Here is a 25594-nt window from a genome sequence, read left to right as displayed (position 1 = left end):
ATGTCCTCAGGCTTGGGGAGGTGGCAGGGAAAAGAGTCATTTTTCCAAGGGCAAAGTAGTGTTGAAATGGAGGAAACTGGCAAAGGAGTTGATTTTATTTGATTGTTAAAGCTAGGTAACTTCCCTGAGCTGTCAAGTCGAAAGGAAACATTTATGCATAATATTTGTAACATTTAACAACTTTAGAGATGTTCCCCCCACCACAAATTTCTGTAACAGGCAAGAGATTCTTTGCAATGCCAGGAGTTGACCCTCAGGGTCCCTTCCAACTCTATACAATCCTATGGTTCTAGGATTACTTTTCTTCTAAATGTTATTTTGCTGTAGGGCCACCGTGATATAATAAAGTGGCAATTGTGATAATGCAAGATAAAACACAAAATGACCAAGTCATTTAAATTATTAACATGTTGCAATAAAACCAAAGGCTGCACCTTTGCCTGGAGTTTAAAAGCATGTGCATATATCAGAGTGAAACTTTGTGCAAATCTGAATTAAAACGGTGCATATCAGAGTTGAAACGCGGGCCTATCTGAATTGAAATGCAGGCATATCAGACCAGTGCCGGATTTACGTATCAGCTAAACAAGCTATACCTTAGGGCCCCACTCTCTTGGGGGCCCCCAAAAAAATTTAAAGGAAAAAAACAACTGGATGTACATTTCCAAAATATAAGATAAAAAACAAATAAAATAAAACTGTAATAACTACATACAGCAACAGTGTTTTGTGTTCTGTAGGCTCCTATGAAGGAAGTAATGGGCGCCGCCTGCTCCTTAAAATATCACTGGTTTGCTCATTTCTAAATATAGGGTGCCTACATTCTGCATGGACTGGTATATACTTCTTCTTAATTGTATTTCACTATTAATATACTTCTTCTTAATTGTATTTCAGTTCAACAATTACCCTGATAAAATACATATTTTGTTATGTGCAAATGGCTTTAGTTACCTATTGTTAACGGAGAAATCCAAGGGCTCCCTTGGACAAAAAAAACAAGGACACCAGCCAGGAATACCAGAGCAAAACAGCAGCCAGTATTCTTGGTCTTTTTTGAAGACTGTCGCAACAGGACTCCCACCTGCCACCAGGTGAAACAAAACGGAAGCCCCGAACAAAAGAAGACCCCAACTTTTATTAGTTAATAATCCCCCAAACTACACCCCTAGAACTTCATCGCAACCACATCATGACTACATCACTGACACATCACAAAAAGGAGGGGTTGAGGGAGGAGTTGTGGAGGTAACCTGAGTATCTTGTCACCTGACTGGTTCCTCCTCTCCCCCTCCCCATGAGTCATTTCCAGAGGACAAAGGGGAGTTGGCAGAGGGAAGATCTGATCATTGTCCTTTGTTCCAGTCCTTGTTGAATCCACTCCCATATGCAAGTTCTTTGTGATCTTGATGGTCTTCTGTCTAGGACCATCAGGGTTGGCATAGCAACTGGGCAGGGCTCCTGTGTATGTGCTGGTATGCTCAAGGGATTATGGCTGCCCTGTATCAAACCTTCCCCATTTTGTAGTCCTTCCTTCATGGAGTAAAATAAAAGTGGAACGGTGCAGATCTGATGTATGGTTGATTTTCTATGAATTTATAACAGAAGCATAGCGTATGTCGTGTGTCTGTGTGTGTCGAGTTTGTACAAACTGAATGATGGTGTTCCTGCGACACTATTAGGTCCATAAATTATCATATAGCATATATTCAACACAAAAAACAGCGACAATTTGTTGTTGACAAAGGACAGCTGGGCATATAAAGGGCCCCATTACCTTCAGTAACTTAGGGCCTCATCAAACCTAAATTCGGCCCTGTATCAGACATAAAACACAGGCACATCCGAGTTCAAACACCGGCATATCTAAACCACATACATATAAGGCGTGCATATCTGAACTGAAACGCGTACATATCTGAATTAAAGCGTGTGCATATAAACGCGTGCATATCCGAGTTCAAACGCGTGCATATCTGAATTATAGCACGTGCATATAAACGCGTGCATATGGGAACTGAAACGCGTACATATCTGAATTAAAGCGTGTGCATATAAACGCGTGCATATCACGAGTTCAAACGCGTGCACATCTGACTTTAAACACGGGCATATCTGAATCGAAACGCGCGTGCACATCTGGAGTAAAGAGCGTGCACATAAACGCGTGCATATCTGAACTGAAACGTGCGCAGCTCCGAGTTGAAAGCGCGAGCATCTCTAACTTAAATCCCGCGCCTCTTTGCTACATTCTAAGCCCGGAAATCCAGCGCCGCCTCCCACGCCTCCCCTCCCCCTTCCTCCGGGTTCTGACGCGACCTCGCCCCGCCCCTGCCCGCCCCTTCTGGGCTCATGACCGGATGTTGGGATCCTCTTGTTGTTACTTTCCGAGCCGGCCGCGAAGGAGGTAAGGGAGTCCCGCCGTCGTCCCCCCAACCCCGAAAAAACGAGGCTTTCATGTTGAACGTGTGCATGCACGCGCGCGTGTAGTTATGTGGGTCCGGCGTTGGGAATCCGGGATTGAGTGCGGGCGATCCTCGGAAAGCCAAAGGGCGCCTGGCTGGCTGTCACCCGAATTGGTGAAACCAGACGTGACGTGTAGGAGGGACGCGTGCCCGGGGGATCCCGACGACCTTTATTTTCGCTGGGGGAAAGCTGCCCGCATCGGGGGCTGGGGAGGCGGGTTGGATCGGGGCTGCGGCACGGAGGGAGGGAGGTGCGATCGTTTGCCCCCAGCGCCCCTTGATGCAGCCTCGCCTGGGGTGGTTGTGGGGAGGGAAGAATACGGATCCTGCGAACGGGGAGGGAAGGAGAACACGGGCAAAAAGTTGCCACACAATTGAAGAGCAATTGAGAGGAGGTGTTTTTGCCCCAGGGCAGTTCAGAGAACAATAGCACACAGGATCTAATCAAATGAATGAGATCCTATCAGAGCGGGGAGCAGGATCGTCTACTGCAGACTGGCTATTATTATTATTACTCCACCTTTTTCACTGACAGGGACTCAAGGCACTTTATGCATAAAAATAAGAACAGCTTAAAAACATAGTTGTGGGGAGCACCAATCATTTAATTAAAAACAAACCATTGATTGATTGATTGATTGATTGATTGCATTTCTGCCCCACCTTTTCTTCCAAGGAGCCCAAGGTTGTGTACATAGTTCTCCCCCTCCTCATTTAATCCACACAACAACCCTTTGAGGTAGGTCAGTGACTGGCCCCCAAGGTCACCTAGTGAGTTTCATGGCTAGAGCAGGGACTTGAGCAGGGTCTACCAGGCCCTAGTCTGACACTCTAACCATGACATCACACTGGCTCTTAAAACTATGTATGTGGGTGTAAGATCTATTAAAGACGTACTGATAATTGCAATAAAAACAGCACGGCACCGACACTTTCATTAAAAGCAGTCGGTTCCCGTAAGCCTGTTGAAACAAGAAAGGTCGTCTTCGCCTGGGAGCTGGTCTGACTTCTCTGGGGAGGGAGTTCCAAAGTCTGGGAGCAGAAACCGAGAGTAGCAGGGTCAATAGTGTCAAGAATGAAATAGCTGAATAAAGAGGGACAGTTTCTGTGGTGAGCTAGAAGGTCCCTGGATCTGCTGGGATGAAATTCGGCAGCATCACATTCCAATTCTTTTCTGCTTCCCCTTTACTAATCGAAAGTGTGTCCAGTCCTACCAATTCCTCTCTTTTCTTCTCTCCCCTCTTTCCCCTGACTTTCTCTCTCTAAATAATTCTTATTAAATTTTCTGTTTTACAATTTAAAATACTCATTTTACATCCTTAAGATATCAATGACTTCTCTTTCCACGGTTCATTTTACATATCATAAATCCCTGCTTATTTTACAAAAACTATACCATTCAACATTCCATTATTGCATCCATCAAAACTTATTTACACAGTTGAATTTATCTTGATGCTGCCACGTTTTCAGCTGTACACAGTTATTTCCCATCTATTCAATAAATGTTTTCCAATCTTCTCTAAACGCATGTTCTTCTTGTTCTCTTATTCTGTATGTTAAGTCTGCAAGTTGTGCATATTCTGTCAATTTAAGTGGCCATTTTTCTTTGGTTGGGACCTCGCTCGTTTTCCTTTTTTTGGGCTAACAAAACATGGGCTGCAGTAGTAGCATACATAAATAACCGTTTTTGACACCTGGGAATTTCAGTCTCAATTATCCCCAACAGGAAGAACTCAGGGGTTTTTTTGGGAAAGTACTTTTAAACATTTTTTTCAATTCATTATGGATCATTTCCCAATACTCTTTTATCTTCTTACAAGTCCACCATATATGAAAGAACGTTCCCTCCCCCTCTTTGCATCTCCAGCACTTACCTGATTCAGTCTTATACATCTTAGCAAGCCTAAGGTAAAGGTAAAGGTACCCCTGCCCGTACGGGCCAGTCTTGACAGACTCTAGGGTTGCGCGCCCATCTCGCTTAAGAGACCGGGGGCCAGCGCTGTCCAGAGACACTTCCGGGTCACGTGGCCAGCGTGACAAAGCTGCATCTGGCAAACCAGAACAGCGCACGGAAACGCCGTTTACCTTCCCGCCAGTAAGCGGTCCCTATTTATCTACTTGCACCCAGGGTTGCTTTCGAACTGCTAGGTTGGCAGGCGCTGGGACCGAGCAACGGGAGCGCACCCCGCCGCGGGGATTCGAACCGCTGACCTTTCGATCGGCAAGCCCTAGGCGCTGAGGCTTTTACCCACAGCGCCACCCGCGTCCCTTACTCGGAGTTAAATACCATCCATGAATCATTTCCCCCAGACTTTCTCATGCCGCTTTTTAATGTTAGGACCCAGATGGAGTTCCAAGTGTCCTTACCCAACCCTTCAGGTTTTCCGATTGCGTCTGGTGGAAACCTGAGGTTGCTCAACAACCGTACAAACTGCTCTTGGAGAGAGCTTGCCTTGCCAGTTCTCTGCCTCTGCTCTGCAAGCGGGTGCTTGGAAAACAACAACATGTTCCATGGGGCTACAAGTCCTGCATCCCTTCATATGCGCTCCCTAGTCTCCACCGCGTAAGCCTGGCACTGCCCAGCTAATCTTTAACGGATAAGTCTAGGTGGGAAAGAGTTGAGCTTCTCCGAAGGCAGAAATAGAAAAATGGGGCAGAAATAGGTCCCAAAGTGCTTCTCGTTCCTTAGCTGACAATAATAATAATAATAATAATAATCATAATAATAATAATAATAATAAATTCATTTATATCCCGCCCTCCCCAGCCAGAGCCGGGCTCAGAGCAGCTAACAGCAATAAGGCATTCTCTAAATATTTAACTTGGCTTGCCCTGTTAAACTTAAAAGTGTTCACAAGGACAGTAGCCTATGATTAGTTTTCAAATGTGTGCAATTTGCCGTTCCCGCCTTATGAGGCCCCAGTAAAACTGCTTTCAGTGGACATCCACTGTAGCAGATAACTACGTTCTTAGTTTCAAAACAATAATACGGGTATTGTCATGGCTGCCGATGCAGAAATGTGGAAAAATTCCTTCTTCAAGGAGTTGGTTGTCCTTTGTCATGATTGGTTGGGCGTGTGCTAAAATTGCGTTTTGTTGTGTTCCTCCTAAATCTCGTGAGCTTGACTGAATGAAAAGTCTCAAGGGCAAATGAAAGACTACCAAATCTCAGCAGCCGAGCCTTTTGAGGAGACAGAGGTGGGGTTTCCTGGGAGCAAGTGTGGTGCAGCGGTTAGCGAAATGAGCTAGGATAATAGAATCATAGAATGGTAAAGTTCGAAGGGACTCCAGTGGTCATTTGTCTGTCAGCTTAAAGCATGGGCGAGAGCTATCTTCAAATCCTCACTTGAGCCATCAAGCTAACTGGGTGACCTTGTTAGCAAACTTTTTTTTGCAAACTTTTCCAGCAGGGGGCCAGTTCACTGTCCCTCAGACCTTGTGGGGGGGCGGACTATATATTTTTTTTTGGGGGGGGGGGAATGAACGAATTCCTATGCCCCTCAAATAACCCAGAGTTGCATTTGAAATAAAAGCACACATTCTACTCATGTAAAAACATGCTGATTCCTGGACCATATGCGGGCCAGACTTAGAAGGCGATTGGGCCAGATCCGGCCCTCGGGCAACAGTTTGCCCGCCCATGGGCTAGCTGCTCGATTTCATCCTAACCAACCTCACAGGGCTGATTGAGAAAAAAATGGTGGTGGATGAACAGTGGGATATAAATGCAATGTTTATATTTGGTTTAGGGAACTCTCCTGCCTTCAGAGGCTCTCGGAGGGCATGTCTTGGATTTTAGGGTGTGTGTGTGTGTGCGCACGCTGAAGCATACAACACTGTGGTTTCTTTTGTTCAGTGTGCTGAACTTTGTGTCTGTGCCAATCAGCAGTTTAGATCCCATGTGGAATTTCCTCTTTGGACTAGTAACCAGAAACACAGGGTTGTCTCACTGAGAACGGTTCCTCCTTTTTGCAGTTCTGCCAGAGTGCTAGGTGCACCTCCCTCCTTACCTGCCTCAAAGGAGCTGGGAGCAGCTGTTTGGTGCTCGCTTTGCACAACAGCATCACAAACAGCAAAACGAGCTGTTTTGTGGCAAGGCCTGTCTCGCCTGCTCACATTTCCTAGAGCTGCTGGGGCTGATGTTGTGCGTAGGCATAATTTGCCATGGCTGCGTCTTCAAAGACATGCTCTCGTGTTGTTCTTAGGTCCTCGCTGGCAAACAGAACGCCTTGAAGGGGATTGAAAAGCGGCAAGAAGTCACAAAGCCGGTCTTGTGAGAGACTCTTCTGATAACAGCTGACTCGGAAACTGCGGGATGGGTAAGGGCAGAGGACATTGGTGTGAACGCTGCAAAGCTGTGAAGTTTATTTCCTCTTGATTGGTCAGATTCCTGGGTATCAGGGGACGTAAAATTGGGCTATGCTTTGATGGGGTTAATTGCTGTAACACTGTATGTTTCAGTGCTTGAGTAGCCTAATCTGGCTAAACCACAGGAATCTCTGGATCACGCTGATGTGAACAGAAAGGATTTCATTCTCTTTCCTTATGGCATGAAATCGGGACTGTAGAAACCTGTGCGCTTTTCCCCCTCTTTGCAGAGACACAGAAGCTGCTCACCCCAGTGAATAGTTATGGGTCCCAGGATGGGGACACAAGGCCAAACTTGGGCTTTGCTTCCATTCAACCAGAAGAAGAGGAGCTCCGCAGGCGTCTGAAGTATTTCTTCATGAGCCCCTGTGACAAGTTTCGTGCCAAAGGCCGCAAGCCATTCAAACTGGTGCTCCAGCTGATCAAGATCCTAATAGTCACCATTCAGGTATGTGAGATGCAGGTGGTGGTGTGGTCTAAACCACCGAGCCTCTTGGGCTTGCCGATCGGAATGTCGGCAGTTCGAATCCCCGCAATGGGATGAGCTCCCGTTGTTCAGTCCTAGCTCCTGCCAACCTAGCAGTTCGAAAGCACGCCAGTGCAAGTAGATAAATAGATACCACTGTAGCGGAAAGGTAAATGGCGTTTCCATGCGCTCTGGTTTCCGTCACGGTGTCCCATTGTGTCAGAAGTAGTTTAGTCATGCTGGCCACATGGACAAACTGGATAAGCTGTCTGTGGACAAATGCCGGCTCCCTCATCCTGAAAGCGAGATGAGCGCTGCAACCCCATAGTCACCTTTGACTGGACTTCACTGCTCCTTTTATTTTGTTTCGACTATGGCAGACCAACACGGCTACCTACCTGTAACCTGCTCTAGTCAGTTACCACAGATAGAAAAGGCTTCACAGTTGTACTGGGACTACCATCATATATTTTTAGGCACCAGGCAATAAGGTTTCTTCTATAACCAGGCCTTTGGCCTCTAACTGTCTCTGCCCCCCGCCTGCCCCCAACACACATAAACAGTGAGAGACATTCGGAGCAGAAGACATTACCCTCTTTCCCTCTTTCTTGCAGTGCCCTGGCTGAATTTCCAAGAAAAGGGCTGAGGGAAGAGGTGCCATGTTTCTGGGTTCACCAGCAGGCACCAAGAACAGGAGGAAGTTTTATAAAAGGGGTTTTATTTTCTCAAGTGAGGCTCACCTGGTGCCTTCATTGTACACCTTTAGGTGCCAAGCAAATGAGAGTAAGCTCTCCAGATTCAGGTGAGGGCCTCCTCCTCCTCCTTGCAGATTGTGTCCACCAGCCACACATTTTGAGGCGATTTTGGCACTTCTCAGTCGGAAAGCCTTTCTTACCTATGTGTCAAGTCACCACTATTTTTAAAACAGACAAAGGTCACAGCTGGTTACTTCTCTTTCCACACAGTGACACAATTTTTCATTTTGAGTGCAGAACTGATCCCAGGGTCCTCTCTCCTAAAAAAGTCCTTTGCTCCACTTTCCACACTAGACAGTGAGTGGCTAGTTCTGGCCATTCATTTATTTTTTATAAGATATTTATTAACCTTTTTTATAAAGAAAGACATAAATTTACAAAATATAAAAAATAAGAACAAAGAGTTACAAAGATAACAAGAAAACATAGAAAATAAAAAGAAATAAAAAGAGAAATACAAGTATTATCAAAAAGAAAAATATATAGAAAATACATACAAAATACAAAGAACAAAATAGCTAAGAAAAAACGTTTAAAAACAAATCCAGTTTTCAATATCTATAAACTCATTTGCTTATTTTCTTGACTTCCTCACACCTCCCCTTTTTGTATTCCCATTTATATAATCGATTCAGCAAATCCTTACCCTCTTTCCTTAATTTTAACTTTAGATCTTAACCTATTATAACAATATATTTTCATCCATTTATCAATCCGTATTTACATATTCTTATTAATCTTATTACCAATGCCACTTATTTTCAATCCAACATCATTTTAACATTCATTAATTTTACAGTATTTCCGCAAGTATTCTTTAAATTTCTTCCAATCTTCTTCCACCGACTATTCTCCCAGGTCCCAGATTCTGCCAGTCATTTCTGCCAATTCCATGTAGTCTATCACCTTCGTCTGCCACTCTTCCAGTGTGGGTAATTCTTGTGTCTTAGTTCTGGCCATTCACAATCAGGGTCAGGACAAACTCCTGACTAGCTACCCAATGTTATGATGCTAAATCACCTTGTTTTATGTGTCTAACCTTCCAAACCCTCCAGATGTTGCTGCTAGATTCCAACTGCCCTCCTCCCCCCACTCCATGACATCTGACACCCAGGATCCGCAGTCTAGGGCTGATAGGAGTTGGGAGTTGATAAACCAATTCAAGATGCTGGAAATGCACCCGATGGAGGGAATACTTAAGGGTGCAGGTGTGAACCCTGCAGAGGTGGGGGTTGTATTTTAGGGCTAAGTGAAAAATGAGCTCCTAGAAATTCCTATTTGGGGGTGGTGAAATTGGGGGTGGGGGGAGGATTTTACTGATTTTTTTTTGGGGGGGGTAATTCTTCTGACATTTGGATGGAGACAAATGAAAAACTCAGAAAATTAACCAGAACACTCCCTGGGAGCATGGGATTTATGAAGGTCAAAAAACCAAGGAGCATCTTTAAAAACTGGCCATGGGGGGGGGGGGGAGAGAAGAACAAGGCTTCAGAATGTCTCCCCTCTTCTGCACTTACCTGACCTTCTGTGGCAGCAGGGGAGGCAGAAGACCATTCTCTGGGCTTTCAACTGAGCCAAAGATAGTTGTCCGAAGGAGACACATGTTTCTGATGCCAACTGATCCAAAAAAGACAGTTCTCTGAAGCAGACAGACATCTGCCATGTCAATTGATCTGAAGGAGACAGTTGAATGAGCTTTTAACTGATCTCAGGATCCTTTCAAACAACTCACCTGGTTTCCTGGGAAACAAAACATTCTGCAGCCCATTGTGAAGTCAGATCTTGGCCAAGGCCTTGCCCAATGGACTGTGGTCTCTCTCTCTCTCTCTCTCTCTCTCTCTCTCTCTCCCCCTCCCTCCCTCCCTCTCAGGCCCATGTCAACACTTGGTATCTTCATCCAGCTTCCAAGCACCTGCCCTGCCCCTTGATTTACCCCTCGCCAGGAGGGCCAGGGCATCTGGATCTGGGCTTCCCTTATAGTTTCCCTCAAACACCCCCTGCCTCACATCCCTATGGGAATCGAAGGAAATAAAATGGGCCCTGACTGTGATCCAGTTTCCAACACCTCATGAAAACTCACCTCCCTGCCCAAGGTGTTGGCTTGACTGGCTGTTCCTCCTTTAGTCACTGTGTATTATCTTTTCCAGTGGTTTGAAAGTTCTTGCCTTTTCGTTTTAGGGTGTGGGCTACACCTCTCTCTACCACCTCTAGGCAGCTTTCAAAAAACACATTTGTACTCTCACGGGGTTTTCCTTGGTGCTTTACTTTCACTTGAACACCCCACCTTTCCTCCAAGGAAGTCAAAGTGGTATACATGGTGTGCTTTCCCTGTGCAAATTATCCTGGCAATAACCCTCTGAGGTAAGCTAGGCTGCCTCCAATACGGGAAGGGGTATGAGGCTACGGTGGCTTTGAATGATGCCCCCCACACCCTGGGGTGGGGAATGAGAGCTGGAGGGTGGGGGGTTCACCCTGAGGGAGCCCCAGCCCCATTATTCAAAAATGTTATCCCAGAGCTTTTAATGTGTAGTGCAGATACTGCCAAAGTTTAACAATATGAAAGTAAGACAAGCAGAAACAGAAGTTACCTCAGACCCAGATAAACTGCAACACAAACAGATTTACGCTGCTGAAACCCCCTTGAAAAGTACATATAGCCCCTTGTTTACGAAATATTAAACTGAAACGTTAAAAAAGAAATGAATCTGGAAAATTAAAATCTATATTATGTCCTATATCTATTGCCAAGTGTGTCATAGATTCTTAACTGCTCCTCTGCTTGGTCCCTGCTCTCTGCCTCCCCTCCGCACAGCTCGTCCTCTTTGGGCTCAGCAATCAGATGGTGGTCACCTTCAAAGAGGAGAACACAATGACCTTCAAGCACCTCTTCCTGAAGAACTATGTGGATGGGGCAGAGGAGACCTATGCAGTTTATACACAGGCAGATGTCTATGAGCACATGGTCTATGCGGTGGATAAGGTGAGAAGCGGTTGGACAGCGGGTGGGGAAGGGGAAGGCAGCTGGACTTGACCGGGATGACCATTTCAACTTCCCCCCGTAGTACCTGGCCGTTGCCAACGAGACAGTCGGACGCTATGCCTACGTGCATGCGGGGAGCGCAAACCAGTCGGCGCTCATGCTTTGCCAGCATTACTACCGGAAAGGAAGGATTGACCCGGCCAATGACACCTTCAACATTGACCCCAAAGTCATCACAGGTGAGCAGGTGCCTTTCCTAGGGCCTCCAGCATCCTCTGTGCTCTGCGGGGGACATGGGTGGCACTGTGGTCTGAACCACTGAGCCTCTTGGGCTTGCCGAATAGAAGGTTGGTGGTGCAAATCCACGTGACGGGGTGAGCTTCTGTTACTCTGTCCCAGCTCCTGCCAACCTAGCAGTTTGAAAGCACACCAGTGCAAGTAGATAAATAGTTACCGCTGTGGCGGGAAGGTAAACGGCGTTTCCATGTGCTCTGGTTTCCGTCACGGTGTCCCATTGTGCCAGAAGCGGTTTAGTCATGCTGGCCACATGGACAAACTGGACTAGGTGTCTGTGGGCAAACGCCGGCTCCCTCAGCCTGAAAGCGCGATGAGCACGACAACCCCATAGTCACCTTTGACTGGACATAACCGTCCAGAGGTCCTTTACCTTTACCTTTTAAGTGGAGGAGGGCAGTCCTGGAACAGAATCCTTGATGCTTTGGGGGCTAAATCTGTCAAGAAGCTTTCATTTTATTTTTTTCCTTATTCAGTCCGTCATGGCTTCCTGTGGTTTCTAAGTTACTTGACTTGTGTTGATCTGTGACCCAGATTGAGGGAAGCTGCCTTGTTTGTGCAGGAGCTATGTTTATGGAATGCTATTCTCTGTGTTTTACCTCTTACCAATAAAAAATGAGTAGCAGGTGTAACTTTAGTTTGAGAAGATACCACAAAACTGCTGGCGTTTTTTCCTTTCTCCCCAATGCTGCCCCTACACGTATGAATCTGTTCCTCTTTTCTGTGTAGAGTGCATTGGCGTTGATCCCCCACAAAATATACCTTCTGCCCAGGACTCTGAGGAGACGTCTAGAGCCCTCCTGGAGCCAGACCGCAGCTACAGGAACTTTACTCTCAAGTTTTACAAGTATGTAGACACACTTTCTTGGTGTTTGCAATAGCCAGAAGGGTAAGACACCACTCCAACTGGAGGAATTCGCAGGGGGGAATTCATGTTTTCCCTTGCAACTTTATTTTTAAGTCATTGAGGCTTCCTGCCTCCCATTACATTGGGGGGGGGGGGGACAGCTTTGCAGATCTGAAGGTTTCTGCCTACTAATCTTACATTTATCAATTGACATGTTGCAGCTGTTGATTTTTGTACCCAACATGGTGTCAGGGACTGTGCTGAGGAGGGCCGCACTGAAGAGGAATGGTGGTAGCCTCCCCCTGCTCCTGATTAGGATCCTGAATCTTCCCAGGAGCAGGGAGGTAGTATAGATTTGGAACAGCGGTTTGCAGAGGGACATAGTTCAGAAGGCAGAAGCTGGGAAGTACTGGGTGGGGAACAGCTATTATTATTATTATTATTATTTATTATTTGTACCCTGCCCATCTGGCTGGGTTTCCCCAGCCACTCTGGGCGGCCTCCAACAAAGACCAAAAATACACTAAAATATCACACATTAAAAACTTCCCTGAACAGGGCTGCCTTCAGATGTCTTCTGAATGTCAGGTAGTTGTTTATCTCTTTGACATCTGATGGGAGGGTGTTCCACAGGGCGGGTGCCACTACGGAGAAGGCCCTCTGCCTGGTTCCTTGTAGCTTTGCTTCTCGCAATGAGGGAACCACCAGAAGGCCCTCGGCGCTGGACCTCAGTTTCCGGGCAGAACAATGGGGGTGGAGATGCTCCTTCAGGTATACTGGACTGAGGCCGTTTAGGGCTTTAAAGGTCAACAGCAACACTTTGAATTGTGCTCGGAAACGTACTGGGAGCCAATGTAGGTCTTTCAAGACCGCTGTTATGTGGTCACGGCGGCCGCCCCAAGTCACCAGTCTAGCTGCTGCATTCTGGATTAATTGTAGTTTCCAGGTCACCTTCAAAGGTAGCCCCATGTAGAGCGCATTGCAGTAGTCCAGCTAGGAGGAGAAGAACTGGGAGAGAGAGACACACTTTCTCTGGAAAGCGTCCATCCACTCAGCCCAAGGTCAAGTTGAGGAGAGCAGATAAGGTGGCAGCACAGAAAGCACAATGGCTGCGAGATGTGGGAGTGACGGGGGGGGGGGCTAGGGAAGAATTGGGAGCACCTTCATTCCAAGGGATGGATTCTTTCTTCTCTCGCTGTGATCATTAAAATTTGTAACTGGTAAGAGACTCCTTTCGCTTTGTTCTTCTTATCCGTGGCCAAAAGTGGGGGAGGAAGCCAAGTCCCTGAAGCCTGACTCTTGGTTTTCAAAATGTGCAGTTTTTGCCTCCTTTTTCCTGAGCATATAAGGCTCAGCTCCCTTCAGTTTTTCCGACAAGAGAGGCTCTCCATTCTGTTTGCAGTCATTCAGTGGGAAACTGTGACGTTTGGTGGTAGATTGTGACAGAGCTGACCCTCTATGTCTTGTCTCTGCCAGGCTCATCAATGTCACCATCCGGTTTAAGCTGAAAGCCATCAACATCCAAACCATCATCAACAACGAAATCCCGGACTGCTACACCTTTTCCATCACAGTGAGTCAGGATGCTTGAGGCGGTGTTGCTTTTGCCTCCTTTCCGCCTGTGTTTGAGGAGCCCTCATTCACACGTTGGACTGAGAGGGCCGGAGATGCTGCTCTGGGGCTTCTTCTGCTGTGCTGCCCGATGGAATTTCCCCCCAGGATGTACATTGTCATTCTTTTCTTCTTCTTCTTCTTCTCCTCCTCCACCCTCAGATCACATTTGACAATAAAGCACACAGTGGCCGAGTGAAGATTCACTTGGACAACAAAGTGGATATCCAGGAATGCAAAGACCCCAGTGTCTCTGGCAAAGGTATTAGGGGGTTTCAGGGGGAGCAACACAGTACCAGCATAAACCTTTTCGAAAGCAGCACCTCACCTGCATAAGAGCAGCGCTTGACGCACTGCTCAGGGACCGTTTGCAGACTGATTTTTTTAAGGGTTTGGTCTTTAGTTCCTGGCTAATGAGAATCAAGATCTTAATAGACTTAAAGGATATTTGGCTTTTTCGTGGCGCTCTGAATGTGTCCATAAGGCTAGCCTCATCCTGCCAAAATACGGACTTCGGAAAGAGAGATTTGAGTGTTACATGGAACTCTTTCTCAGCCTCCACGTTGCTGACTGATCCCGTTCATGAACCCATTGAATTGCATCTTTGATTATGGAAACCTCTCAATTCCTTCTTAGCCGTCTAGTTTAATGACTTGCCAAACTCTGAGACGATCATTTCATAAGCTTATGCTGCAGAAAGGAACACATTTCTTTAGTATCCAGTTTCACAAACTGATGTCCACAACGCTGATAATGTTTAAACTCTTTGTCGTATCCGTCTCATTAGCTGGTGATTTTCGTTTTCTAAATTCAAAAGCCTCAACCTCTTTAAGATTTATTTCATAGGGAAGGATGTTTGCATCACTAAGGTTTATTTGTCCTTTTTCTGGAGCTTCTCAAGCACATAAATTTTTATTTGAAGGACTGGGATGACCAGACTATGCTTTATATTCCAGGCATGCTACAGATTAGTATAATGGTATTGTGACACCTGCTGTCTCACCGCATTTTTCGCTCTATAAGACGCACCAGACCATAAGACGCACCTAGTTTTTGGAGGAGGAAAACAAGGAAAAAAATATTCTGAATCAAATGTTGCTGAAGAGGTTTTGCGCGGCAATCGCTGAAGCCAGAACAGCAAGTGGGATTGCTGCGGAGCAATCCCCCTTGCTGTTCTGGCTTCAGCGATAGCTGCGCAGCCTGCATTCGCTCCATAACACACACATTTCCCCTTACTTTTTAGGAGGGAAAAAGTGTGTCTTACAGAGCGAAAAATACGGTACTTTCAGTTCCATTTTTAATGATTTCTAGCATTGAATTGGCCCTTTTTACAATGGTCGCAGCCAAATGGCTTATATTCTCAGTGATCCCAAGGTCTTGTTCTGCGTGTTTTTTATCCCAGTTAGGCTCTATCAGTCCTAAGTCCCTACAGCTCAGGCTGTTCTCTCTTCCTCTCCCATATTTGCTTTTGGCAGATATTTGCCCCCTTTTCCCACAATGCTCTCTGTCCCTGCTCCAGCTGGCCTACTTTTCTGTCCAGAAACCCTAGGACTTCTTCCATGTGCCTCATAGCATCATTTTTGCTGCCTGCGCAAACGTCCGTCCCCCAACAACCTCTGGGCTCTCTAACCAAGCCTATTTGGACTGAAAATTCTGCGGGTGGGGAGTGTGACCATTTCCTTGTTCTCTAGCTCCCTGCATTGTCTAGAAACCCACCACTGCCTTCCTCCTTTCTTGCAGGAGACAACAGCTTCCGGATGTTCTTTGACGTGGTGGTGCTCCTCATCTGCGTACTATCTTTCATCTTGTGTGGCCGCTCCATCATCAGGGGGCTTCTCCTGCAGCATGTGAGCATTGCTGGGTCATCCTTACTTACAGACGTACCACCCAGGACTTTCTGGGTGAAAAGTCTGTGCTCTTGCCACTGAGCCAGCCACACACAAATTTCAGGGTGCTGCTGTCTACAGGCAGAAGCTTTGTTGCGCTAATCTGCTCCAGTAAAGACCAGTAGCCAAAAGTGATTGTAGCATTGGTGGGGCAAGAAGACAAATATTCCAAAGTATGTTTGCATTCGTAAACCTGGAGCCTGTGCAACTCAAGGTCTGGCCGGGCCTTGGCACGAGAACCTGCCACAGCAATAGTTGTGTGGAGTGCAGAAATAGGGAGGGGGAGGGCTTGAAAGGCACCAGGTGACTACAACCCCTCCAGGACACACACACACAGAAACATAAAATTGCAGGGAGATGTGGTGGTTGTAGCAGGGTGGGGTGGGGAATAATGTGCCAAAACAACTTTTAAAAGAAGAACATGAAAAATGTTGTTAGGATGGGGCAGAACGGTGATGAGACGTTTGCCCAGGGATGTTAGTAAAGGACATTGGTGAAAACTTCATCGGCTGCTTAAGTCAATGCTTAATGTAGCAATCAAAAATTGCTTTCAAAATTAAAAATTCTGTGTTTGTGTGACCCAGCAGCTTTTATTCTGCAGAGACTCCAGTGCCGTATTCTTCTAGCAGTGGGGACTATGTCGGCCAGGTTTTTTATCAGGCTGGGTGATATAGCAATATATCATCCCAACCCGATTTGAAGTCCATATCTTGTATTGGTTTCATTGTTTTTGACCTGGCAATATATTGTGTGTGTGTGTGTGTGTGCAGGCGCACACTATGCAAAAATCACAGTGTGGGGAAAAACCGTGAAGCCAGTCAATGCCTCTACGTGGCTCCATCCTTATTTCAGACATTGTGATATACAGCGGTACCTCGGGTTACATACGCTTCAGGTTACATGCGCTTCAGGTTACAGACTCCGCTAACCCAGAAATAGTGCTTCAGGTTAAGAACTTTGCTTCAGGATGAAAACAGAAATCGTGCTCTGGCGGCGCGGCAGCAGGAGGCCCCATTAGCTTCAGGTTAAGTACGGACCTCCAGAACGAATTAAGTACTTAACCCGAGGTACCACTTTATCAGTATATCGCAATGTTTAGCTGTTATCGCGATGCTGGAAACCAGATATTGCCCAGCCTTAGTTTTCCCCCTCCATTGCAGAATAGCTAGCGCTTGCCTCGTAAGAACTATGTTGCTGTCTAGACCTGTGCATCGTGGTTGGGGTCTTCCAAGCTTAACGGTAAAAGTCCTTATCTCCCCCTTCTGGAGCAAGGGAAGCAGTAAAGAAGAGCAACTGAGGGCGGCGGAGACTTTGACAGGAGGGAACAAGAGGCCTTGTGTTTTTCAGGAGGTGAGAAACTCACCAGCAGCTCCTTTTCCTTGCACAGGAGTTCAGCCATTTTTTCCAGCGCCGCTACAATCAAGACATCTGCCTGTCTGACCGCCTGGAATTTGTGAATGGCTGGTACATCCTGCTGGTGGTGAGCGACATCCTTACTGTGTCCGGAACCATCATGAAGATTGGGATTGAGTCCAAGGTAAGAAACAGTCCAGGTGTCAGGGGCTTGACTGAGGAGGAAGGGGGGGGAGAAGAGGAGGGCAGTATAGATTTAGAACAGTGGTTTGCAGAAGGGCATGGTTCAGAGGCTGCAGAGGGGGAAGGCTGGGAAATAGTGGGGGAGCAGCAGGAAGAAGAAACACCGGGGGAGAGACATCTAACCAACTCTCTTGGCTCTTTAAAGCATTCCTGATCCCCCCTCTTCCAGAACCAGGTGTGCCATGAGAGTAGCAGAACAGAAATCTCAGAGGCAGAAAGCACAGATTAGCCGGCGCAAGGGTGACGTAGAATAGGAGGGACTGAGGGGGTGGGACTTTACTCGGAGCAACGCCATTATCTAAGAGAGACCGCTTCCTTCGTCTCTCTGTGAATACAGGGGTACCTCTAGTTGCGGACATGATCCATTCTGGGGTGCCGTTCACACCCCGAAAAGTCTGCAACTGGAGTGGTGCCAGTGTGGAGCATGATAGAGTGCTTCTGCTCATGTGTGCCCAGCAAAACCCGGAAGTATACACTGCCAGGTTTGCAGCGTTCACAAGCTGAAAAGATGCAACATGAACCTAGCGCGACGTGAGGTATAACTGTATTGAATAAACTACCAGTACGTTTCCGAACACAATTCGAAGTGTTGGTGCTGACCTTTAAAGCCCTAAACGGCCTTGGTCCAGTATACCTGAAGGAGTGTCTCCACCCCCATCGTTCAGCCCGGACACTGAGGTCCAGCACCAAGGGCCTTCTGGCAGTTCCCTCGCTGTGAGAAGTGAGGTTACAGCGAACCAGGCAGAGGGCCTTCTCGGTAGTGGCACCCGCCCTGTGGAACGCCCTCCCAGCAGATTTCAAGGACGTAAACAACTATGTTACTTTTAAAAGACAACTGAAGGCAGCCCTGTTTAGGGAAGTTTTTTTTTTAATATTCAGTTGGAAGCCACCCATAGTGGCTGGGGAAACCCAGCCAGATGGGCGGGGTAAAAAAATTATAAATTATTATTATTATTATACTTGGTAAGAACTCTCTTTGTTTTTCTGCTTCTCGGCATCCCCCTGGGGGAGGGATAGGATTTCCTGAAGCCTTGACACCAGGCAGCCTGAGGGCTAGAGCCCAGTGAAGAAGGTCTCAAATCCTAGGCTAGAGTCTGAGAAAAAGAAACCCTGCTCTCACGACACCTAAAGAGCCACCCTGTGTTGTTTATTTGCAGAACTTTGCCAACTATGACGTATGTGGAATTCTCCTGGGCACCTCTACACTCCTGGTTTGGGTCGGCGTCATGCGTTATCTCAGCTTCTTCCAGAAGTACAATGTAAGCTGAATCCCTTTGCTTTTTCTCTCATATATATTGGCAGGAGCAAGATCCCAAAATGAAGCCTTTGTTTTATCTTTTTAAAAATGAAACCTGAGATTTCCTTTTTTTAAAAAAAATAAAATTATGTGGTTTTGAGATTCAGGTGTTCTGAGTTTCTCTCCACCCAGTGGAAATTTCCTTACAAATCCACATTAGGGATCCATATTTTTTTTTCCATCATACAACTCCCGTGCCTTTAATAACTGCATGAAATGCAAAATTTTACCAGATTGTGCTTCCTGGCATCTCCTTATCAGGAAGAGTTTCACCTGCTAAATGTTGACAAACAAAGCTGCCCTTGTTTTTGTTTTTTTAAATTATTTAATTTTTCAAATTTTGAAATTTACAAGCAATTCTCCAACAACCAACATAGAAACAGAATTCTGAAGACTCCTGAACTTTCTTCCTCCCCTTTTGGGTCCTTATATTAACCTTTTCCTCCTGCATTAATCCTCTATTAATTCAAATCTTTTAAATCTCCATTATACCCAAAATTCAACATTAAACTACAAGTGTTATTCCAATCCTACTAATAATTGTTTATAATGGTTTTTAAGGTAAATTATATATTTTCCCCATTCCTTATTAAAATTTTGGTCTTCCTGGTTTCTGATTCTTCCGGTCATTTTTGCTAATTCAGCATAGTCCATCAACTTAATCTGCCATTCTTTTCTGATAGATCTTCTTTCTATCTCTGAGCTAATAACATCCGAGCAGCAGTGGTCACATACAGAAATAGTCTTTTCTGATCTGTTGGGAGTTCGGCACCTAAAATTCCTAAAAGAAAAGCTTTGAGTTTTTAAGATAAGGTTGTTTTGAACATTTTTTTTCAGTTCATTATATATCATCTCCCAGAATTCATTTACTACCTTACATGTCCACCACATATGAGAAACCTGAGTTTTCCAGGGTGATGGATTCTGTACCCCAAAACAAATGTTGTATTTGCATCTCCTGCCTGTTGCTCGAGGCTCTTGCAGCTTCAATGTTCCTTATCTGGGTCACTACTAATTTCACCAAGACAAGAGCCGCCTGGAACTTGTAACCGGGTCTCCCTGATCCGAATTGAGGGCGGCATTTTCCCACTCAAGTTTTCTCGCTTGCTGTCTTCCTAGATCCTCATTGTCACCATGCGGGTGGCCCTCCCCAACGTCATCCGTTTCTGCTGCTGTGTGGCCGTCATCTACTTGGGCTACTGCTTCTGTGGTTGGATTGTGCTGGGACCCTACCATGTCAAGGTATGTGGAAGGGGAGCAGGGGGGACAGAACTCTCATGGAGCCACCAGCTTCAGTGCAAACAAAGCAATGAACTTTTCAGATCATTGTCACTGTTAATATGCTTCTTCCTTGGGGAAAGGGATGGTTGCCTAAATCTTGGAAGAGTTAACGCTACAACAGAGCCAAGTGCTTGTAGCTATTATTATTATTATTATTTTCAATTACAATCCAAGAATAGCTTCATCATAACAATACTAAATTATAATACAGTGGTACCTCAGGTTAAGTACTTAATTCATTCCGGAGGTCCGTTCTTAACCTGAAACTGTTCTTAACCTGAAGCACCTCTTTAGCTGATGGGGCCTCCTGCTGCTGCCGCCCCACCAGAGCACGATTTCTGTTCTCATCCTGAATCAAAGTTCTTAACCCGAGGTACTATTTCTGGGTTAGCGGAGTCTGTAACCTGAAGCATATGTAACCTGAAGCGTATGTAACCGAGGTACCACTGTACAATTGCTAATACCAACCATTCAAATACCGAATTACTGTATTTTTCGTTCCATAAGATGCACCTGACCATCAGACGCACCTAGTTTTTAGAGGAGGAAAGCAAGAAAAAAAATTCTGCGCAAAGCATGTAAGCGGCTCTCGCTTTTCTTGCTTTAAAGCAATCAAAGTGAGAGCTGCTTACATGGCTTCTGTCTGGCTTTGCGCAGCTCTCACTTTGCTCACCAATCCTTCCTCCCGCCTCGCTGTAAAGCGCGGTGACGCCAGAGCAAGAAGAGGAGGAGGAGACACCGGGACAGGTGCTTTGCTTGCTTTATAGCGAGGCGGGAAGCCAGCAGGAGCAAGAGGCTCTGCGCATCTCTCGCTGAAGAGATCTCTCGATAGCTGTGCAGCAGCTCTTACTCTGCTGGCTTCAGAGCGAAGCAGGAGGAGGGACGGAAGGGAGCCCTTACAAGGAGCCCCTTCCATCCCTTATCCGGCTCTGAAGCCAGCAGAGCTGTAAAATTATTGAAATGTATAAACCTGAAGGGTTTACACCATAAGGGACGCGGGTGGCGCTGTGGGTTAAACCACAGAGCCTAGGACTTGCCAATCAGAAGGTCGGCAGTTCCAATCCCCGCGACGGGGTGAGCTCCCGTTGCTCAGTCCCTGCTCCTGCCAACCTATCAGTTCGAAAGCACATCAAAGTGCAAGTAGATAAATAGGTACCACTCTGGCGGGAAGGTAAACGGTGTTTCCGTGCGCTGCTCTGGTTCGCCAGAAGCAGCTTAGTCATGCTGGCCACATGACCCGGAAGCTGTACGCCGGCTCCCTCGGCCACTAAAGTGAGATGAGCGCCGCAACCCCAGAGTTGGCCACGACTGGACCTAATGGTCAGGGGTCCCTTTACCTATAAACCTGAAAACCATCATCGTTGTCGTCATAAATGGCTGTTTCTCCCACTCACCTATTGTCTCCAGATTTGGGGCCTCGCTTGTCCTCAGCTCTTGTCTGCTGTTTTGGTTTCAGTTCCGCACCCTCTCGATGGTGTCAGAATGCCTTTTCTCACTCATCAACGGGGACGACATGTTTGTGACCTTTGCCGCGATGCAGCAGAACAGCTACTTGGTGTGGCTTTTCAGCCAACTCTACCTGTACACTTTCATCAGCCTGTTTATCTACATGGTGCTCAGCCTCTTCATTGCTCTCATCACTGGCTCCTACGAGACCATCAAGGTTAGCAGCTTCTCTCAGAGACCTTGACAAAGCAATGCATTCTGGCGCGTCCAGTTTGTTAACTGATGTGGTCAAATGACTTTTTTTAAAAAAAGAAACTTAGCCTGAGTTTTAGCACACATGAAAAACTTAAATCCTTATTTCCTGATGAATAGCCTTTGGACTATACGTAATTTAACTTAAATAGAAAACTATCTTTAGAAAGATATTTTCCTCCAAAAGCATTTTATTTTAAAAATCCAATTTTTAAAATCTGATATAAATTTTTAAAAATCCATTTTATTTTTAAAAAATAATTGATTTTTAGCCACCCTGGCGAGACCTATTGAGAGCATTGCTGAGTGTGTGTTTGTTGCCTTGAATAAAGAAGTTAACTTCACTAACAGCTGGCTCTGCTTCTTCTGCTGAGCTGTATCTGACTCCAGCTCTGAGGCCTAGCGCCAGTCCAGAGACACCATCTGAATTTTTGCGTCTGATAGGAGTCCTCTCCTTCCTGCAGTCCCAGAACTGCTCTGACCCCTAGATAGAGCTATGCAAACCCTGTCTCTCGTCTCTTGCTCTTGCAGCATCAGTCTGAGGGGGAAGCAACCATCACCCAGCTCCACGCTTACATAGCCGAGTGCAAAGACAGCCCCAAATCGGGCAAGTTCCGCCGGGACAGTGGTTCCTCGTGTTCGGTCTTCTGCTGCTGCGAGAGGTGAGTCTGCAGGGGATGGGTCTCGCTATTCTGAACGCCTGTTCTTGGGCTCCAGCCATTTGAGAGCCAGTGTGGTGTAGTGGTTAAGAGCGGTAGACTCGTAATCTGGTGAACCGGGTTCGCTTCCCCGCTCCTCCACGTGCAGCTGCTGGGTGACCTTGGGCTAGTCCCACTCACCTCACAGAGTGTTTGTTGTGGGGGAGGAAGGGAAAGGAGAATTAGCCACTTTGAGACTCCTTTGGGTAGTGATAAAGCAGGATATCAAATCCAAACTCTTCTTTGGGTGGCCAGGCCCCGTTTGTACTCCAAGAACAGACCCCACCTTAAAAAAGTAAAGGACCCCTTATGGTTAAGTCCAGTCACGAACGACTCTGGGGTTGCAGCGCTCATCTCGCTTTACTGGCTGAGGGAGCCAACGTTTGTCCGCAGAGAGTTTTTCCGGGTCATGTGGCCAGCATGACTAAGCCGCTTCTGGCGAAACCAGAGCAGTGCACGGAAATGCCGTTTACCTTCCCGCTGGAGCGGTACCTATTTATCTGCTTGTACTGGTGTGCTTTCGAACTGCTAGGTTGTCAGGAGCTGGGACAGAGCAATGGGAGCTCACTCCGTCGCGGGGATTCGAACCGCCGACCTTCCGATCGGCAAGCCCTAGGCTCAGTGGTTTAGACCACAGCGCCACCCGTGTCCCATGACCCCACCTTGCCCCTTCCCAAATCCCTCTTCTGTGCAGGGGGTCTGGGCTGTGCCTCCAGAACAGGTATTAAAGGACTCATTGGGGGCAGAGAACCCAGCGCTTGGAGGCCAGGACACATCTTTGGGGAGGGGGCACTGAGGCGCAAAGCTTGGTGGTTCTCTCTTCTCCCTCCTTGTTCTTTCCCAAATAATATTTGTTAGTTTTCCAAATTTTTAACGCATTTTTAACCAAATTACATCAAATTGGATACAATTTTTCCGAAAAGTTGTCTTCCCACTCTTCATCCTAAATGTGTCCCTACTTTCCCCCATTGCTTGATATTACATATTTATTTCCAATTCACATTTCATTCCTTATATTCCATTTACAGTTATTATTTCTTTTAAATTCCCTTACCCCTTATTCATCAGCTATCTATCTATCAATTCCTGCTCGTATATACAATATATTCCCTTAAAAAACAAAAAATTATACATCCCCCTGCCTGTCCACTTTAAATCATTACTGTTTCTATATTAATTTTACTTTCTTTTCATCTTGCATTTGCCGCCATCTTTATCTTCTCCACTGTATTTCGCATCTTGATAATAATTTTTATTAGTTTTCAATTGCAGTCCAAGAATAGCCTCATTAAAACAATGCCAAATAATAATACAATTACTGATACCCATCATTCAGATACCAAATTATATAATTTAGGTGGCCCCCCGCATGCTAGAACTGATAGTTTGATGATTTTCTTAATTTCTGCATTTCATATTTCCAGTAGTTGTTTGTCTGCACTTCACCAGTCAGCGCCCATTTTGTGTTGGCCCCCATATTGTTCTGCAATTCACGTTCTCTCTGTGGTGTTTGCGATCTATTCTCCACTGTAAGATTATTTCTCAAGGACCCTCTTTTTCTCCCTCCTTGAACCCTCCCACAAGAACCCCACTGCAGGAGAACGTCCTGGTGGTGAACTGAGCGCTGTGAGAGAGAGCGAGAAGGACTGCCTTGACTGATCATTGCTGGGCACGGACCTGCAGGTGGACCTCTGAGACTGACGACGCCTCCTGTCTTCCGGCAGGGACTAGGACGGGAGGGGGCAGCCGATATCCTTGCCTCCTGTGGGCTGCGCCCTTATGTGCCGGTTCCACGGAGAGCCGTTGAGACAGTCCTTGGTGTCTTGAGCGTCAGACACTTGGGGGACCGGGGGTGGGAGAGGGGACTAGAGTTTTAACCAGTATCTCCCCCAGTCTTGAACTGGCGCTGCAATAGTCCCGGCTGATTTATTGCTGGCCTGTGTCTACCGGCTTTTCCCAGGCTCCCTGTGGGATTAGCAGGTTTGCCAGACAGTTGCAGCGAGGGAATGCAGTTTTGCTTTAGTGTTGTTGTTTTTTAAAAAAAAAGGTTTTATTTTGGAAGAAAAAAGACTTACAAAAGGTCACGCCAGGAGTGAGTCAAGGCAAAGCCCTTTACGTCGCTTTTGAGGACCTTGGAGGTTTCCACACTGCCTGCGCACCAACTTTTTCAAGTGCCACATTTGCCTCCGAAAGACTGGCGCAAAGGTTCTGTTTTGTTTCCCTCAAGCACCTGACATCTGGCTGGCACCTGGCAGGTTTGGGATGCTACAGGATGGATTTTAACAAAGCCTCTGTGTCGTAAGGATTGAGGAAGCCGTTTCAAAACACTGGGGTGAAGGGCAAGGCTTTTCCTGCCTCGTCCTGTGCAGGATTTGCTCTGGGGTTCGGCTAAAGTGTCCTTCCCATCCTCTTCCAGTCCGTGGCTTTGTAAGTGTTTTGGTTTGGAACAGATTCTGTTCTCGATCAGGCAGGTAGGCTTGTCTTAAGGATGACACATCTTATCCCATTCTGCAGCCTCTGTAGAGACAATTGTGCTGGGCATGGCTTGCGTTTCAATCAGGTATCAGCAAATCAATTTATTTCCCCTGGATTGTTGCACAGGAAGATTGCAGCATGCTCACTGGTCAGGTTTAGGATTAAGAGAATATGGGATCTTAAATGAAGTGTGAGTAGGCTAAGACTGGAATCTACTTTGGAGAACATGTTTTTCTGCTTCAGAAGAGGCACCCGCCTACAGCTAAGGCATGGGACTGCTTTCTGTGGGTAGTTTGATCTTCAAGGCAGTCTCTTGCACACAATTCCATGTTGTTTGGGATTTTGCATTGAGGCTAAGGAAGATAATTGGTATTTATGCCAACGAGGGATCACCACATCCACTGATTCCCTAGAGTGCTCTGGCTCTACTCCGAAACAGTTGCTTTGAGTAAGGACAGAATTTTCTCTGGCTTTCTCTGGGCCTCCTTTAGAAAAATGAGCTCTGTTCCAGGAGATGAGCGGGATTATTGCAACTCTTCACTTCAGGCACGGAAATGTCTACGACCAGGTTTAGAATTTGCCTTACCGGACTCTGTCAGGAGGAAGAGGAGCTAACTGTGTCGTCTCTTCCCTTCCACTGTCTATAAATGAACTGGTGAGGAAAAAGAAAGCAAGAGGGAGGTCAGTTGACCTCTTAAGTATTGTCAAATAATGGTCAATTGTTTTAAAGCATTAATTTTATAGAACTGCTACAACAAATGAGATGTAACCAATTTTGAGTGTTAATATAATTTATGAAACAACGAAGTTCAGTTCTGAATGACTGAAGTAAATAATTTGCAGCTAAACAGAAATACAGGTATGAGAAAAGCGA

The 25594-nt window shown here is 46.3% G+C and overlaps 1 protein-coding gene across 1 annotated transcript; it reads left to right on the top strand.

Moving 5' to 3' along the window:
- The first annotated feature begins 2303 nt into the window (after window positions 1–2303).
- Window positions 2304–25594, top strand: MCOLN1 (mucolipin TRP cation channel 1). The gene is made up of 15 exons (XM_028712325.2): window positions 2304–2407; window positions 6674–6787; window positions 7067–7284; window positions 10870–11037; window positions 11120–11276; window positions 12061–12178; window positions 13655–13751; window positions 13952–14051; window positions 15530–15636; window positions 17063–17212; window positions 18429–18530; window positions 19688–19810; window positions 21306–21512; window positions 22079–22209; window positions 23830–25594. Exons 2-15 carry the CDS (start codon window positions 6784–6786, stop codon window positions 23864–23866), a joined length of 1719 nt encoding a protein of 572 aa, XP_028568158.1. The 5' UTR covers window positions 2304–2407; window positions 6674–6783; the 3' UTR covers window positions 23867–25594.

Source organism: Podarcis muralis, chromosome 17 (genome assembly GCF_964188315.1).
Source record: "Podarcis muralis chromosome 17, rPodMur119.hap1.1, whole genome shotgun sequence".
NCBI classification, from domain to species: Eukaryota; Metazoa; Chordata; class Lepidosauria; order Squamata; family Lacertidae; genus Podarcis; species Podarcis muralis.
The sequence above is the reverse complement of the archived record's forward strand: the minus strand, read 5'-3'. Positions and strand labels throughout refer to the sequence as shown.

Bases quoted from the DNA above. Each gene is read 5' to 3' on its own strand.
- MCOLN1 (XM_028712325.2), top strand. The intron at 14,052-15,529 runs GTATTAGGGGGT...CCTTTCTTGCAG, and splicing joins CCCCAGTGTCTCTGGCAAAG to GAGACAACAGCTTCCGGATG. The intron at 18,531-19,687 runs GTAAGCTGAATC...CTGTCTTCCTAG, and splicing joins GCTTCTTCCAGAAGTACAAT to ATCCTCATTGTCACCATGCG.